Here is an 18,558-nt window from a genome sequence, read left to right as displayed (position 1 = left end):
GTTTCGCTTAATGTATAGAGCATCTGCCTGCAGACTGAAGGGCCCCAGGTTTGGGTCAGGTCAAGGGCACATCCCTGGGTTGTGGGCTCAATCCCCAGTTGGGGCCTGCAGGAGACAGCCGATCAATGATTCTCTCCCTTCCTCTCTAAAATCAATAAAAATATTTTTTTTTTAAAAAAAAATACTGTTTACTTTATACTTTCAAAAGTTAAGAATTTAATTTGTAACTGATCATTAGCTTTTAAGAAGTTTACTTCCATGAGTTTTACATTTAATAATTGGTTTATTCAGTATTGTAAATTGCTAGCTCCAGTACTGTAAATTGCTAACTATATAAATAATGTTGGCATTCTACATTAATATTGACTGCCAGTATGTCTAGTTATTCCTCTTTTTTTTTTTTAAAGAGCCAGACCCCCTTTTTAAAATATATATATATATTTTATTGATTTTTTTACAGAGAAGAAGGGAGAGGGATAGAGAGTTAGAAACATCAGTGAGAGATTAACATCGACCAGCTGCCTCCTGCACACTCCTTACTGGGGATGTGTCTGCAACCAAGGTACATGACCTTGACCGGAATCGAACCTGGGACCTTTCAGTACACAGGCCAATGCTCTATCCACTGAGCCAAACCGGTTAGGGCTAGTTATTCCTCTTTTTAATAATTTGTAATTAACCTACTAAAATATGAATATTGCTTGAAAATGAAAAGCCAGCTTGGAATTAAGCTACTAAAATTGTTCAGTGACTTATTATTTGACCAGTTTTTAATATGCCTTTTAAAAAATTATATATTTTTATTGATTTCAGAGAGGAAGGGAGAAGGAGAGAGAGAGAGAGAGAGAGAGAGAGAGAGAGAGAGAGAGAGAGAGAAAGAAAGAAACATCAATGATGAGAGAGAATCCTTGATCACCTGCCTCCTGCACACCCACAAGCCGGGCATGTGTCCTGACCAGGAATCGAACCATGCCCTTCTTCTGGTTTATAGGTTGACTCTCAACCACTGAGCCATACCGGCCAGGCTTAACATGCCTTTTTCGTGGCAGGGTGTCAGTGTATGTAGGGAGAAATCTTGCTTAGATGATTATTTGGAAAATAACCTCAGAATGAAAATGATCTAGCATACATGTAGAAGGATATAAATTAATTGTATGTCCAAATACTTTGTGACTCATGACAAAAATGTTACAGGAGTTGAGGCATAAAGAGTGTGTAAGATTTTTTTCCTTCAATCCTAAATTTATTTCTCTTCTGATGTTACAGTTGTTTGCATTGTATATTCTTCCTACTGCTAAATACCTTTGGATTTTTGTTGTTGTTGTTTTGTTTTGTTTTGTTTTAAAATATATTTTATTGATTTTTCACAGAGAGGAAGGGAGAGAGAGAGAGAGTTAGAAACATCGATGAGAGAGAAACATCGATCAGCCGCCTCCTGCACATCTCCCACCGGGGATGTGCCCGCAACCCAGGTACATGCCCTTGACCGGAATCGAACCCGGGACCTCTCAGTCCGCAGGCTGACGCTCTATCCACTGAGCCAAACCGGTTTCGGCTGTTGTTGTTAATTCATTATTAAATTTTATTTCCTGTTAGGCAAGAACAGTTTAGAAAGTTCTAAGGTCACACATTGAAATCATTGTACAGATTTCACTAGAATCTGTTGCTACCTGTTTCAAGTACAAAAAAGATACCAGTAAGATTCTACAGGACAATTTACAGTTGAAGCTGAGAGCTGAGATCCCCTGACATTTTGTTTACCTTTTTGTTCACACATCCTGGCTTTCTACTCTTCCTCATATTGTACAAATAATACACAATTAACTACACAACATTGAAACAATTCAGAAATATCCTTAACAAATATGAGAAATCTCCTTTCACTTTCCTCCTACCCAAAGGTTATCTCCTTTCAAATGGTTATCCCTATAAAAGGTGCTGTTTCCTTTATACACAATTTTTAATTTCCAGAGTTTTATGTATACATATACTTTACACATTCATTTTAGGATGGTTCTTTGTATTTGCCCTTGATCGGAATCGAACTTGGGACCCTTCAGTCCACAGTCCGACCCTTTGTCCACTGAGCCAAACCAGCTAAGGCTCATTGTCATTTTTTAATTTACCATTAGTTCATTAGCAAATATTTCGTGTTTTTTGTGTATTTTGGTATGCTGTGAGGCCCTGAGAATACAAAGATTACAAATAAGACGCGGTCTCTGCCACCAAGTTGCTCAGTCTAAATCAGAAACAGATGTATTCATCAAGTTTTGTGACAAGCAAAATACAGGGTGGGGAAAAGTAGGCTTACTGTTGTGATTACATGAAACTGTATTCTTGTATTATTACTTACTAATAATTTTATTTTCATACGAACAACTGTAAACCTACTTTTGCCCCATTCTGTTATTAATCAAATAAAGCAACAATGCTTTATTTGTCAGTGGCAGCACAGAGTGGAGAATGAGTTTGACAAGGTTAGAGAAGGCATGGCTAGGAGAAAGCATAGTACAAAACCATAGAGATATGAAACAGCTTGTTATATTCCTAGAATTGTTAAGTAGTTTAATATTGCTGTAGGAACTTTTATGCTTTGCTGTGGTTACAGCACCAAGTTTCCTTCTGTTTTCAAAAAATTTTTTAAGCCCTTACAGGGTTTTCTATCAAATTGTGGAGCCATTAAAAGGCTAGGTACACACTGGCATATGAACATGGATAATGTAATATTTATGGGAGTTTGTATGGGAATATTTAGTAATAATTGATCATTACTAATCTGATTAATAGGCTTACAATTCTGTTAATTAACACTTATTGCCTACAGCAAACATGTCTGACAAAGAACTAAAGAAACTACGTAATAAACAAAGAAGAGCTCAAAAGAAAGCCCAGCTAGAGGAAGAGAAAAAAAATGCAGAAAAAGAAAAGCAGCAGAGAAATCAGAAAAAGAAGAAGGATGACGATGATGAGGAAATTGGAGGTCCAAAAGAAGAACTTATCCCTGAGAAACTGGCCAAGGTACTTGATACTAGTGTTTATAGCATGATTGCGTGAAGTTTCATGACCAACTATTGTCATTTTAAAGTATCTTGGTCAATCATTTTGTTATAGATTTTAGAGCAAAAAATCATTTTTCAGTTTAGTCATCTTTTTCTTCCTTGATCACATTTCACGTTTAAAACTTGAAATAACGATCCTGATACAGTGTAGTCTAGATCAGCAGTCGCCAACTGGTGGTCTGAAATGTTGTTGACTGCTGGTCTAGATGGTGTAATGGAAAGTTTGGGCTTTTGAGTCATTCTGATCTGGGTCCACATATCAGTTCTTACATTTCACTGTGTGTCTAGGACCCTATGTCTAACCTCTCTGATTTTTTTTTTTTTTTTCATTTGTAAAATGGGACTAGAAGAATTCTCTACTAGGAAGAGATGTTAGGGCTAGCGAAAATATACGTATAAAGAATATAGTGTCTGTTGTAAGTGGAAACATGCATGCTTTTATATCTTGGCAACTTTTTTAAAAATATGTTTTTATTGATTTTTTTTTTAAGAAGAAGGGAGAGGGAGAGAGAGAGAAACATTGATGAGAGAGAAACATCAGTTGGCTGCCTCTTGTAAGCCCCTTACCTTGGTAACAAGCCTGCAACCTGGGCTGTGCCCTGACTGGGAATCAGCGGGTGACCTCTTTGTTCATGGGTCAACACGCAACCTCTGAGCCACACTGGCAAGGTTTTATATAGGGAATCACTTGTTAAAAAGGGAGTTTTATATGTGTATCTTTAACCCATGTTGTCAGTTTACAGTATTTCTTCATCGGACTTCGCTATTATTTATTTATTTATTATTATTTTTAATATATTTTTATTGATTTCAGAGAGGAAGGGAGAGGGAGAGAGATAGAAACATCAATGATGAGAATCATTGATCGGCTGCCTCCTGCACGCCCCCTAATGGGGACTGAGCCCGAAATCTGGGCATGTGTCCTTGACCAGAATCGAACCTGGGACCTTTCAGTCCGCAGGTCCATGCTCTATCCATTGAGCCAAATCAGCCGGGGCTGGACTTTGTTATTTAACCCTTTGCGGTCGTTTGTCTGCTCTCAGCCACCAAAGCTTTTTTACCGTTCCAGTTGTATGTCTGCTCTCAGCCACCACAGCAAGGAACCGTACGAATCTTAACTGTATTTGTTCATGTATCAGTTCATAATTTCTCTGAAAGCTCTTAAGTGTCTAAGCGACCTTGTCACGAACCAAAACATTGCCCCGACAAATCGGAGATGTTGAAACTCAATATAAACAAACGCGGTCGTTCCACACTCGCCATGCAAAACACCGTGGCGTGTCAGTCGCCTTTTGAGAGTGAAGAAATCGACAAGCTTCGGAGATACTTCGCAGAATTTCAAATAAAGCTTTACAAATTACGTTTAACTGTAATTAGGCATTCTCGCTTGTTAAGATATTTCAAAATAAAACTCCAAAATGGCAAAAAGAAAGTTACCGAAAGAAGTGTACTGCGAATCTGAAAGTAACGATGAAGAGTTTTATTTTGGCACCTTGAATACTGACTCTGACGTAGAAAGTGATAACGGTTGTAGTGATTCTACTAGTAGTGACGTAGTTCCAAAAAAGAGTTAATAAATCTTGTTTATCCTTCACAATCTTGCATGTTATATATCACTGCTCTTTCAATGGAAATTAATTCCGACCAGTACGACACCCATGTTCAAATTTAATATGACCGCAAAGGGTTAAATCTAATCTCTTAGCTGAAACCGAGACAAGCTATTCATTGTCACATGAGCCATTTTGATTAATAACATACCTATGCAGTTTCTCTTGTGGCCCTTGACATCCTCCTACTCCATGTAAAAGTAATTGCATAATTTCTTATATTAAAGCAATATAGTAATGAGGACATTGCCCTAGGGTTCAGTTTTAGCCTTACTAGTAAGTAAAAATTCAAAAATCGTTGGATGCTTTAAAACTAAGGAAAATTATAATACCAAACAAATAGAGTTAGAAAATAGTTTTAGAAGTATACCAGAGAAGATGGACAGTAATATAGCATTATTGCTATTTAAGTACTATATAGAAATCTAGCTTGGATTTCATAAATAATATATTGACACCTTTTCACGAATAATTGTATATATTCTAGGAAAAAAAAGATGTTACTTTTTTATTGTTTGGGGGAATTTATTTGAAGGGTATACAAGTAAGTAAACAAAGAAAATTTTAGGCCTTTTAGGCTTTTGCCGGCTTTGCTTAGTGGTTGGTTAGAGCATTGACCTGCTCACTAGAGGGTCACAGGTTTGATTCAGGCCAAGGGCTCGTACCTGCGTTGCAGGTCTGATCCCTGCCCCTGGTTGGGGTGTGTGTGGGAGGCAACCAACTAATGGATGTGTCTCGCTCACAAAGATGTTTCTCTCTCTCTTCCTCCCTCCCTCCCTCCACCTCTCCCTCCACCCCTTCTTTCCACCCTCTCGAAATTAATGGAAATAATATCCTCACTCTCCCAGTGAGGATTTAAAAAAAAAAAGAAAGAAAATTGACCTTTTAGGCCTCATGGAGAGCTGCAAAGTTATTCAGGGATAATATCAGCTTCAGGGGCTTTCCACTTTTATCCTCAGCTTTATTACCACTACTTTACTACCATAACTGACTGCCTGCCACCATTATTCTTTCTACTTGCTTTCTCTCTAAACCATGACTTTCCTTAATGACTTTTTCCTTTGTAACTCTTCACATCTTGCATTATAGGTCTTAAAAGAGAAGATCTATTTGGATTGAGTACCCCCGCAAAGCAGAATTCTGTACCAGGCCTCCTTATAGACTAGGGTTTGCCTTGTGTCAAGCCTGTTATGGCTGGTTTGGGCCAGATGTCAAGTTGTAATCTAATCTTGTAGAGTCTCAGAACAAAATAATGCCTACAAAAAGTGCTTCATTAGGAAGAAGCCTGGTGGAAGGGACCCAGTTTCATAGACTGTTCTTCAGTATATACTATTCTTACCTATTAGGCACATAACACTCTTCCTAGAATAACTGCTTCCAAGATGCCCCCCATCTAATATCAACCACATTTATCCATATCCTCAATGTGGTTGCAGTGCCAAATTACATCAAGCTGTCAAAACCAGAGCTGGCATTGTAGGCCACTTTAAAAGCACCTGCCATATCCGGGCCTATGATCTCTATTTGCTTTTTTGTGATCCTATATTTCAGCATTCTTACCTGTGATAAATGGTAAGTTTAGTGTCTCCAGTTGAGGATGTTATATAACAGCGGTTCTCAACCTGTGGGTCGCGACCCCTTTGGCGGTCGAATGACCCTTTCACAGGGATCGCCTAAGACCATCCTGCATATCAGATATTTACATTGCGATTCATAACAGTAGCAACATTACAGTTATGAAGTAGCAATGAAAATAATTCTATGGTTGGGTCACAACATGAGGAATTGTATTTAAAGGGCCAGAAGGTTGAGAACCACTGATATATAACATAAAAGTATTACTAAGTTAGTAATTCCTTTTAAGGAGAAAAGGAAAATTGGAAGAGGTTTAGTTAGTGAGTTTCATACTCAGTTAATGGAATATAAAATCTAAAGTCTTGGTGGACACTGTGTTTCTTGTTTCTCCAAAATGTCACTGGGTAGTAGTAGTTGGCATTTATGAGTTCTCTCTTGCACCGCCCCTCCCATGTTTCTCCTTGCCTTCAGCCAGCATTCATCTCAGCTGGATTTTTCTTCCCTTTTGTGCACGCACATGCATTCCTTATCAGGGGTAATGAGTCCTTAGTATTCTGTCTGTATAGAGTTTAATAGTTTTTAAACTTTTTGTTGTTATGCTGGAGAATGTAGGGAGATATACAATGTATTTTAACACAGATTAGATTTCAGGTTAGTTTGTAAATTAATATGATCAAAACTGCCCTTGCAAATAAATGTCTTACATTGACCATCAAAATACAGTTACATTCTACATTTGTTTAAGTAAATTCAAATCTTCATGACTGAATGTGAATTTTCTTTGAGGCAAAAAAGAGTATGAATAATGCTGGCAGTTCTATCCATTACTCCACTCAGTAAACATAGGGGCCCCAACTGAGTCTGAGGGGATTTTGGTTGGTATAATTCTTGTATTTATTCAACCTCCCTATATTCCTTGGCGCCCCCCCCCCCCCACTTTTTTTTAATCCTCACCTGAGGATATGTTTTTCATTGATTCTGGAGAGAGAGAGAAACAGAAACATAATGTGAGGGAGAAACATTGATCGGTTGCCTCCCATATGTACCCTGGTATGGTCCCTGAACAGGTCATGGGATGATGTTCTAACCAACAGCCACACTGGCCAGGGATGTTTCTGTGTTTCAGTAGCAGCCATATCTAAGTGATCCTCATTTCAGTCATGAAAAGCTTGATGTAAACCTGTGGCAATTTCAGTTTCCAGTTCTTTTCCTTTCCTTGGTAGATGTTTCTTCACGGTATACCACAAATTCCAACTCAGTAGAACTTAGAATCATGGGAATAAGAAGTAAAATATTTACAAATGTGTGAGAAAGGTATACTTATGAGGACCCCTATTTCCTCCTTTATTTCTTAGTATCTGTAGCTGTTAAGAGTGGTAGTACCATGTTTTGATTTCTGGTTTAGAGCATGTATCCTTCAGAATAATGCCAGCTGCTTTACATGCTGGTACAAGGCAACTCCCATAGATAACACTTCATTGCTTAACTTTATTTTTAAATGCTGTGAAATAATTTCCTTGGCCAGTTTGTGTACAATTGGCAGGTGCATGTTGGGTGGATAGGGCGAATCCATATTCCAATGAGGATAAATTGTCACCGCTTCTATGATGAGAGAGGGCAAATATAGAACACAGATGTTCAGTGCTCTTCTGATGTATATGATATTGCTCTACACTCTTACCCCAGTTTACAGAGAATAGTCTTGTCTTACTATTCAGTTTAAGAGTATAACACTAGCACAGATATATAGTAAACATTATACCTGTCCAGTAATGATTACAAGTATGTAATTCATATGACATTTATATAATTTCTAAAAGGTGGTAGAAACAGAATTCTATAAATATAAATCTTTTTCAAATACCATCTCACCATTAATATGGTATTTGAACAATATGGATTTCTGTAGAATTTGTAGTGGAACAAAGCAAGACAGAATGGATATTATACTATTTTTTTAATAGCTTGATTATACTCACTTTGTTTGAGTTAAAAAACAATATTCACTCATTCTGTAATGATCTCTACAGTGTTTTTCATACCCCTTTATCCTATTTCACATCTCCCTTCTTTTTCCCCTTAATGGTTATCTTCCCTGTTTCTCTTACTGTCTTTCTTTCCCTAGTTCTATTGCATTTTCTTCCTTACTTGTTGGATAGTTTCTATCCAGAGGTAATATAATTTCTATGGTTAAAATCCACTGTAGAGTTCAAAATCTCCCTTCTTCAGATTATGGGAATTTTAATATGACAGCTATTCTTGGGTGAGCTTTTTTTTTTTTTTTTTTTTTTAAGTGTTTTTAATAGAAAGAGTAACATCACCCCCCCACCCCTCCAATCTTGTTTCCATTTGTATAATCTCTTTTATCTTTGTTAGGTTGAAACTCCATTGGAAGAAGCTATTAAATTTTTAACACCGTTGAAGAACTTGGTGAAGAACAAGATAGAAACTCATCTTTTTGCCTTTGAGATTTACTTTAGGAAAGGTAGGCAATTAGGATATTGTGGCCCTGATAACATTGATCACTGTATTTCTTAGATATAGTCTCCCAACTCCGATAGCCTCACCACTATTTGCAAATGCCAGTTCAGCTTGCCTGCTCTGCACGAAATGTGGGGAGGTACAAGGGTATGATTATCTTTTCTAGGACATTAAAATCACAATAGATGTAAATGCTTAACTAGGATTAGGGTCAGATATAATAGCTCCTATGTGTGTCTGTGGATAAAATTAGTTAATACATGTAGAACTTAGAATGGTGTCTGGTACACAGTAAGCATTAATAAATGTTAGCTATTGTTAAAAATAGAAGATGTGATGCTTTAGGTGTATCTTGAAGGGGAGCTCCTATTTCTGAAAGAAAAGATGTGTAGAAGGGAAGAGGCTTTGTTAAGAAAACACAAGTGTGTGTAAATATGGTAATGTTGAGGTTGGCTATATTGCCTGAGCCAGTAAAATATAAATGAGAGGTCTTGGTTGCCAAGTTTAGAATGCTTATACTATATACTAGAGGCCTGTTCCACAAAATTGAAAGGAGAGTGCCTAAGCCAGCAGGTGGACATCCCTCTCACAGTCCGGGACCCCTTGCTCCTTACCGCCCACCTGCTCACTGCTTCTTAATGCTCGGCTTGCTGCTCCTTAGCATTGCCGTGGAGGTGGGAGAGTCTCCCACCACCCCCGCTGCCCTCACCAGCTGTGAGCCCGGCTTCTGGCTGAGTGGCGCTCCCCCTGTGGGAGCACACTGACCACCAGGGGGCAGCTCTTGTGTTGAGTGTCTTCTCCCTAGTGGTCCATGCACATCATAGCAACCAGTTGTTCTGGTTGTTCCGCCATAATGGTTGCTTAGGTTTTTATTATATAGAAGATAATAGATACTAAGAAGATTTTATGGTGTTGAATTGGAGTAATCCCAGTGGTTTATTGAAAAAGAAAATTTTATCATTAAGGTGATGTGTTTTGAAGGGAGACAAACTGGTTAGTAAGATCCAATAGAAGGTTGTTTCCAAACAGTGTAACTGTCCTAAAAAAGACTGAATAAAATGACACCTCTATAGAGTATCCATTAAAAATCATGTTTACCAAAAGTAATTTGTAATGTTAGGGAAAGGTTGCCATATATAATTGTTTGAAAATAGGACATAAAACTAACTATAGCTTCATTTTCATTTTAATAAGATACTTACAGGGGTATGTACAATCGAAAAGTGGCCAAGCAGAAATTGATAAAAGATAACAGAGATTATCTCTAGGTGGAATTTGAATGACTAAAATATTTTCTACTATATTTTCTATTTTCCACAATGATTATGTTATAATTTGGAAACTAAGTTTAATAAATAGTACAGTAATTTTAAACTTTTTTTTTATATATATATTTTATTGATTTTTTACAGAGAGGAAGGGAGAGAGAGATAGAGAGTTAGAAACATCGATGGGAGAGAAACATCGATCAGCCGCCTCTTGCACATCTCCTACTGGGGATGTGCCCGCAACCCAGGTACATGCCCTTGACCGGAATCGAACCTGGGACCTTTCAGTCCGCAGACCGACGCTCTATCCACTGAGCCAAACCGGTTTCGGCAATTTTAAACTTTTAACAGTTACTACAACTCCCTTTAAACCAGTACTTTTAAATCAGTCCCAAAGTATAAAATGCAACAGCTGTATTTCTTAGAGTGGGGAAGGGCAATCTAAATTCCATTCACTTGGCTTCTTGGCTATGCTGTAGTAACCTCTGAAGGGCTCTCAGCATTGACAGTCCACTGCAGGAGAGTGAAATGGGCCATGACAAAGGGCATGGCAGTGCTTTTAGCTTTCTGAGTGTTGAGGGTAAGGGAAAAGAAAATGTCAGAGAAGCCTGGGGTTTTGAATTTTGATATTTGGAGAATGGTGCCAAATTAGGGAAGTCATAACAAAGGTATTCATAGATGATAGAAGTTCAGGGAGTATTCTGCTGCAGATTTCCATTCAACAGGTTGAAGCACTGCTGAAGCCTGGGAACATGGGGGTAGAGGGTGAGTGGGGAACAGCATAGATAGAGATTAGAACATCACTGAAAACTCTACCTTTCAGGGGGAAGAAGAGCCAGGGATTGACAGGAGAGAATAGTCAGGTAGGAAGGAAACCATTACACATGTGAGGAAACACAACAAAGGAGATGGTTTTAAGCATATAAACACTGATTTTTTAAAAATATATTTTATTGGTGTTTTACAGAGAGGAAGGAAGAGGGATAGAGAGTTAGAAACATCGTTCAGCTGCCTCCTGCACACCCCCTACTGGGGATGTGCCCGCAACCCAGGTACATGCCCTTGACCAGAATCGAACCCAGGACCCTCCAGTCCGCAGGCCGACTCTCTATCCACTGAGCCAAACCGGTTTTGGCTAAACAATGATTTTTTAAAAATATGTTTTTATTTAGTTCAGAGAGGAAGGGAGAGGGAGAGAGAGAGAAGCAATCAATGATGAGAGAGAATTATCAATTGGCTGCCTCCTGCATGCACCCTATTGGGGATTGAGCCTGTAACTGGGGCATGTGCCCTTGACTGGAATTGAACCTGGGACCCTTCAGTCCACAGGCTGACTTTCTATCCACTGAACCAAACCAACCAGGGCTCACTGATGTTTTTACGTAGTGAGGAAAATCCCTTTATTTTGATTAAAGGGTGTTAGGAAATGAAATGGCTTCAGATTTGTTTCCGTTGATTTGAATCATATTATATAAGCTTCTTAGTAAATTGTTCTGATATTGAAGAATCTCGTTGAAGTGGACTTGATTATATGGCATTAGTTCAAATATTGTTGCGTGCTATCTAAATTTTTTGTACTTCATAAAACCTTTTTTCTTAAAGAATGTTGTATGGAAAATAGTAGCTAACATTGCTAATCTGAGGAATTCATTGGCTTCAATCATATGTTTAGTAGGTTAGATGTGATTGACTGTAAATTAGTTTTTCTATTTGTAAGGTCTTAGTTCTCCAAAAGAGCGCATCTTATTTTATCAAATGATAAAAATATATCTCACTTTTTCTTTTTATAGAAAAGTTTCTTTTGATGCTACAATCAGTAAAGAGGGCATTTGCTATTGATTCTAGTCATCCCTGGCTTCATGAGTGTATGATTCGACTCTTTAGTACTGGTATGTTTTTGTTTCCCATTTCTGAAATATTTGTGACTGTATAAGTGATCTGTACAAGTTTACCATCATAAACAATCATTTTAGAACCACTGCATATTAAATTACTGAGGCCAAAGCAGGGTTCTTGTCTTTGTGTTGAAGGTCTTTATTTGGTAGTGCTAAAAAACGTTACTTAATTTTGACAGAATTGTTCAGTTCAGGTATTTGCGAATTACCTTTGTTTCTGTTTGTAAAAGGTTACATGTAAATTGAAGTTTTGAATCATATGTTATTATATAAGCTTCTTAGTAAATTGTCCTGAAATTTAAGAATCTCTTTGAAATGGACTGGTTATCTCCTTATGTACCTGTCTTTAGCACAGTTAAGTCATATCATTTTTGTTATTAAATATATATAGGTTAAAAAGAACTTTAAAACAATCGTACTTTTCAAATATTTTGATAAGATTCCATACATTAATTTTAATGTGAAGTAAAACTACAGAATTTTAGAGAATGAAAGGTGGAATTTTATGCTAATTATTTCATTTTATATTTAAGAAATTTGTGACCATTAAAGATTAAATTACATATTCAAGGTAACAGATAACCAGTAATGAGGCAGGGATGAGAGCCCAAGTCTTCATATTGTTCTATCTACTACAGAGCTTTAAATGTAGATAAAGCACTCCTATAGTCAAGTAGTGCTGTTTTGGTTTTTAAGTGATTAGAGAAGGAGAAATGGAATTTTTACTAGAACAACCTGCAGAATTTAGAAATACTATTAGTTATCTCATTGCTTAAATACTCAGGCTCATATAAATCCATTCATTATATAAAATAATGAGATTAAACCAGGCATTTTAATCGTTTTGAAAATTGCTAAATTGTCCCAATTAAGAACATTGTTTTGTCTTCAAAGGAAAAAGTAAAGCCTTATTTAAATTACTAGAGGCCCGGTGCACGGATGCTTACACCAGTGGGATCCCTTGTCCTGGCCTGTGCCTCTTGCAGTCTGGGACCCTGCAAGGAATGTCAGATGCCGGTTTTGGCCCAGGCCTCTAGTATGCATATAAGATCATTGGTTAATCCCTTCCTGCCCTCCCCCCTCTCCTCTTCCCTCTGAGATTCATCAGTCTGTTCAATGTTTCTGTGTGTGTGTGTGTGTGTGTGTGTGTGTGTATGTGTTGAGCATCTGCCCCCTGGTGGTCAGTGCGCATCATAGCTACCAGTCGAATGTTCGAGTGGTTGTTCGGTCACTTAGGCGCTATATATATATATATATATATATAAATAATAGACATTTATGCTTGTCAAAGAAATGATTCCTGTTATAGAAATGGAATCATAGAAATGTTTTTCCTCAATCTTTTTAAATTCAGAAAGTAGTAAATAATATACCACATTATACAAAATAGAAGAAGGAATTGCTGTTTTTAGAGAAAATAAGTTTCTTTTTGGTCTTTTTTTTTTTTTTTGTATTAAAAAACTTTGAAATCATGAATCAGAAAGTTAAGGCTAGAGATAACCGATCCATTCTTGGTTAGGATGGAATGCACTTAAACTATTTTCAAAAGTAACATACATGCTTTGTTTTTTTTTTTGTTAATCCTACCCGAGGATAATTTTTCCCATTGATTTTTGGAGAGATTGGAGTGGGTGAGAGAAACATCGATGTGAGAGACACATTGACTAGTTGCCTCCTGCACTGTCCCAACCAGAGTGGGAGATGGGAGCCTATAACCCTGATACTGGGCCTGTGGCCAGGAATCAAACCGAAGACCCTTCGGTGGATGGGCCAATGCTCCAACCACTGAGCAACACTCACCAGGGTCACACTTTTGTTTTTGCATAATCTATTCTTTCCTGAAAGGCAGTAAAATTATACATAAGTGCCATGGAATTAGAGACATTCTTTTAAATATGATTTAAAAGTGGCATTTCTAAATGTTTTTGCTTTTAATGAGTGTGTGGATTGTGACCATTTTCTTGCAAGTTATTTCAGAAAATTAAAATGTATGTTAGCTATTCCCATTTCTCCAAGTGTTCAGCTGACATTGAGATTTACAGAGATCCTTATTTTGACTAAATTTTAATATGGAAAGCAGTGATAATTTGTATTGATAAAGATTCACTATCTTCAAAAAGCCTTCAAGAAGTTGGGTAGACTGCTTAATAGCATTGATAAGAACAGGTGTGTACTTAAACAGAGACACAAAATTGGGGCAACTTTGTTATAACCCTTTAAATCAAGTTGAATATACAGCCAGAATGGCAGTAAAGCTAAATTCTTTAACAAGTAGCTCCTATATTTGAACCACCCAGTTCTTTAGAATGATAGAAGAAATGCTGTTTAACCAACAAAGGGCAATATCAATAAATTATTCAGTTACTAATTATGTGTAGAATATTTTACTTAAATATTTACTACCCAATAGTTCAGTTTATTTTAAACTTAGGGTAGTGGCCCATTTTTGAGACAATGAAAGCAATGTAGGGTTCATTACCAGCATTTAAAAACCTACAATAAAAAATAAAGTAGAAAATATCAGCCTGTGTTGCACAAAGTAAGTGATTAGTATTCTGTGAAACTTTAGCTTCACATAATTTGTGTATATAGGATACATATTCATTAGAGTACAAATACTTGGTTATAGGCAAAGTTTGAAAGCCACCACCATAGTTCTTAACCAAAGAAAAATCTATTTATATTTTTTATCTATGACAAAAATAATAACTACAATTTATTGAATAGTATATAATTAGCTCTTTTAAATTTAGCCTTTCCTTCCTGTGATCATTCTAGGTTGGATATCACTTCAGTTTTATAGACTAACAGGTTCAGAGCCCTGGCCAGTGTGGCTCAGCATTTAGAATGTTGGTTCGAGGACTGGAGGGTCACAAGCTCGATCCTACCTGTGTTGCAGGTGTGATACCCAGCCCTGTTCAGGGTGCATGGAGGAGGCAAACAATGGATGTCTTGTTCTCTCTATTCCTCTTTTCCCCCTCCCTTCCACTCTTTTAAAATTCAATGGAAAAAATATCCTCTGGTGAGGATTAACAAAACAAAACAGAAATAGGTTCAGAGAGGTTATGATTTGTCCAAACCGAGGTCCATACCCAGGTCTGTCTGGCTCAAAGATCCAGATTGTCTTTCTATACGAAAATAGTACAGATGTACCTCGTTTTATTGTGCTTTGCTTTATTAGCCTTTGCAAATACTCGGTTGGGTTTTTGTGTTTGTTTTTTAGAGGGGTTGGGGTAGGGAGGGAGGGAGAGAGAAACATCAATGATGAGAGAAAATCATTGATTGGCTGCCTCCTGCACACCCCACACTAGGGATCGAGCCCGCAACCCAGGCATATGCACTGACCAGGAATCAAACCATGACCTCCTAGTTCATAGGTCAACTCTCAACCACTGAGCCACACCCGGCTAGGCAGTATATACTGCATTTTATTAAAAGTTGAGCAACTCTATCAGTACCATTTTTGCAACAGGCTCAGATGATGGTTAGCATTTTTAGCAATATAATATTTTTTAAATTAAGAAGTACTTTTTTTTTTAGACATAATGCTTTTGCACACTTAATAACTATAGTATAATATAAACATAACTTTTAATGTACTAGGAAACCAAAAAATTTGTGTGACTTGCTTTATTGTGATATTCACTTTATTGCAATGGTCTGGAACCAAACTTGAGATATTGCTGAGGTATGCCTGCAAGGAAACAAAGCATAACTAGGATGCAGTCCAGAGAGGTGTGGGGGTCAGCTTTTCTTTCTCCAAATCCCAAGACCTGGGAATGTGATGGCTGCATGTATTCATTACAGGAAAATACTTTGGTGGTCCTTTGAAATTTATTCTATAGTAATAGCTTGGTTCACATAGCCCCTGAAAATAAAGGTTAATGAAGTCAACCATGTTTTCTTACAACACCGATAAGTTTGTTATACCTCACTCGGTTGTAGAATAAGATGGAGATGGTGAGGAAAATTCTGTTGGTTTCACCACGGCTATTTGCTGTGACATTATTTACCAGTAGGTGCTGTCAAGCCTCTGCTTTGCAGATTCCCTGTAAAGTTAATGGGGGCAGCATGTAGGAGTTTTTAAGGCTGTGGAACTACATCTTTTATCATCTATTTTGCTTTCTGTTCTTTTCTGGGAATGAATCACCTGTCAATGAAATGTTTTGAGTGATGACACATAAATTTGAAATTCTTTAAATTTATATAGGTAAGCTCTTTAAATGTTGAATTGCCTTTCAATTTGTTTTAACTCCTACAAACTTTATCAGACTTTCGACTTGCTAATAGAATTTGTTTTTAATTTGTTCAGCAGTGTGTGACAGTAAAGATTTACCTGATGCAGTTAGAACAGTATTAAAACAAGAAATGAATCGTCTTTTTGGAGCAACGAATCCAAAGAATTTTAATGAAACTTTTCTGAAAAGGAATTCTGATTCATTGCCACACAGATTATCAGGTAATCACTTTATTTTATCCTAATCATGGCCGCCTAAGACAACTCCATTTTTTATTTTAATGGCTCAGTGATGTTACACATTTTTCACGTGGAAGAGGCAATGTGTATGTCACATTTTAATCCATGAAAACAGGCAGCTTATATATGCTTCCCATACAATTTTAAATTTCCTAGACAAAATTATGACTATGAATCAAGGTTAGTAGTTTCTCCTGGCTCAGCATAGGCATTATAGAAAAGCAAGTATAACTGAATTTAGCTATAAATTACATACAATGAAGGAGACACTTTCTTCTTCTTTCTCCCATCAGGGTATTCTTAAAATTCACTTGGACGTGACTGTCATCCCCCATTTCTCATGTGTATGTAAGATAGCAAGCTTGACAGTGCTAAACACCTGAAACCATCCCACAGGCAAGGGTCATCTGGCAAGAGTCTGTGCTAGCAAGCTAAATTCTGGACAAGATGGGATCATGTGGCTGGCGGTTTAGTAGGGTGCTTTAAAAATACCTGGTTCAGTGGATAGAGCATCAGCCCATGGACCAAAGGGTTCCGAGTTCCATTCCAGTCAAGGGCAGGTACCTTGGTTGCAGGCTCCTCCCTGGCCCAGGCCCTGGTCAGGGCTTGTGCAGGAGGCCTCCAATTGATGAGTTTCTCTCACATTGATGTTTCTTTTTTCCACTCTCCCAAAAATCAATGGAAAAATATCCTTGGGTGAGTATTAATAAAAATAAAAATCTGGCTAAGAAACCCAGCAGTTTTGTATGCCTTTGTGGAATTCTCAATTCAGATTTTTGGCTCATATTTTCAAGGTTAGGTATTCCCTTAAACCCCCAAATTATGCTCATTTTTGAAAGAAAACTATCCAGGGCCTTGCCCCACGAAGACAAATATTATTAGAACTAGAGGCCCGGTGCACAAAAATTTGTGCACTGGGGGGTAGGTCCCTCAGCCCGGCCTATGCCTCTCACAGTCTGGGACCCCTCGGGGGATGTCCACCTGCTGGCTTAGGCCCGCTCCCCTGGGGGCAGAGCGGGCCTAAGCTGGCAGTCACACATCCCTCTGGCAGCCCGGGAGCCCTCGGGGGATGTCCACTTGCCAGCGGGGAGCAGGCCTAAGCTGCAGCCGGACATCCTAAGCGTTGCTGAGGAGGCGGGAGAGGCTCCCGCCACCACCACTGTGCTGGTAGCCGTCAGCCTGGCACTTGTGGCTGAGCAGAGCTCCCCCTGTGGGAACACACTGACCACCAGGGGGCAGCTCCTGCATTGAGCGTCTGCCCCTTGGTGGTCAGTGCGTGTCATACTGACCAGTCATTCCCAGGCATTCTGCTGTTAGGGTCAATTTGCATATTACCCTTTTATTATATAGGATATTTGCATTTCTTCATAGTCACTCTTACCTTAAACATTCTTTTTTTAAAATTTTTATTGTTGACTATTACAGATGTCCCTTATTTCCCCCTCCCTTTGCCTCCCTCCATCCTGCCCCTGCCCCTCCTAGGCCTTCACCTTCTAGTTAGGCTATTTCTGGTCTATCCTCTCAGAATTAAAAAATAAATGACACTGTTTCAAATGGCTATTCTTATTTTTCTCATAGAGTGCCACACTTTGTGCACATATGCCTATATTTGAATGCATGGAGGATAAGATGCTGATTTTTATCTTGAAATAAAACAAATTTTTGTTTTTCTTCTCATTTAGCTGCCAAAATGGTATATTATTTAGATCCTTCTAGTCAGAAGAGAGCTATAGAGTTGGCAACAACACTTGATGAATCCCTCACTAACAGAAACCTCCAGGTAAAGAGTTTTTTACAACCTGTCTGTACGGGTACCTGACTACTTTTTATTCCTCTTTTTATCAAGAGAACAGTTGTCACAAATAATATTTTTGTTATTTATGCATTCAAACTATTACGAACCCATGTCAGAAAGTTACCTAATCTTAAATTTATTTATATTGTGTGTTTGTGCACACATGCATAGTTGAGTACTTGGCATTTAATAACTAGTTTCACATCTGTTAGTTTTTTTTTTTTTAGAAAAATGTTTTAGTAAAAGCATATATACATTTCAGGGTTAATTTTGGATTTCAATTCATATCTCACATTTCTTAATAAGCAGTGGTCTCAATAAAGATTCTGACACGTTTAAAATGTATTTACCACGGGGTGAATTTATATACTCATTTTATAGCTTGTAATATAACATGA

At 37.7% G+C, this 18,558-nt stretch overlaps 1 protein-coding gene across 1 annotated transcript in view; it reads left to right on the top strand.

Annotated features, from left to right (window-relative positions):
• NAA15 (N-alpha-acetyltransferase 15, NatA auxiliary subunit) overlaps nt 1–18,558 on the top strand; it is a 74,487-nt gene that overhangs the window by 52,289 nt on the left and 3,640 nt on the right. Inside the window, exons 15-19 of the mRNA XM_081091638.1 lie at nt 2,825–3,018; nt 8,621–8,729; nt 11,784–11,882; nt 16,201–16,347; nt 18,048–18,145. Coding sequence (XP_080947764.1) covers nt 2,825–3,018; nt 8,621–8,729; nt 11,784–11,882; nt 16,201–16,347; nt 18,048–18,145 — 647 coding nt within the window. The remainder of the gene's footprint in view (nt 1–2,824; nt 3,019–8,620; nt 8,730–11,783; nt 11,883–16,200; nt 16,348–18,047; nt 18,146–18,558) is intronic.

The sequence above is a fragment of the Myotis nattereri genome (assembly GCF_964212035.1).
Source record: "Myotis nattereri genome assembly, chromosome: 5".
NCBI lineage: Eukaryota > Metazoa > Chordata > Mammalia > Chiroptera > Vespertilionidae > Myotis > Myotis nattereri.
This window is presented reverse-complemented; position numbering and strand designations above follow the sequence as displayed.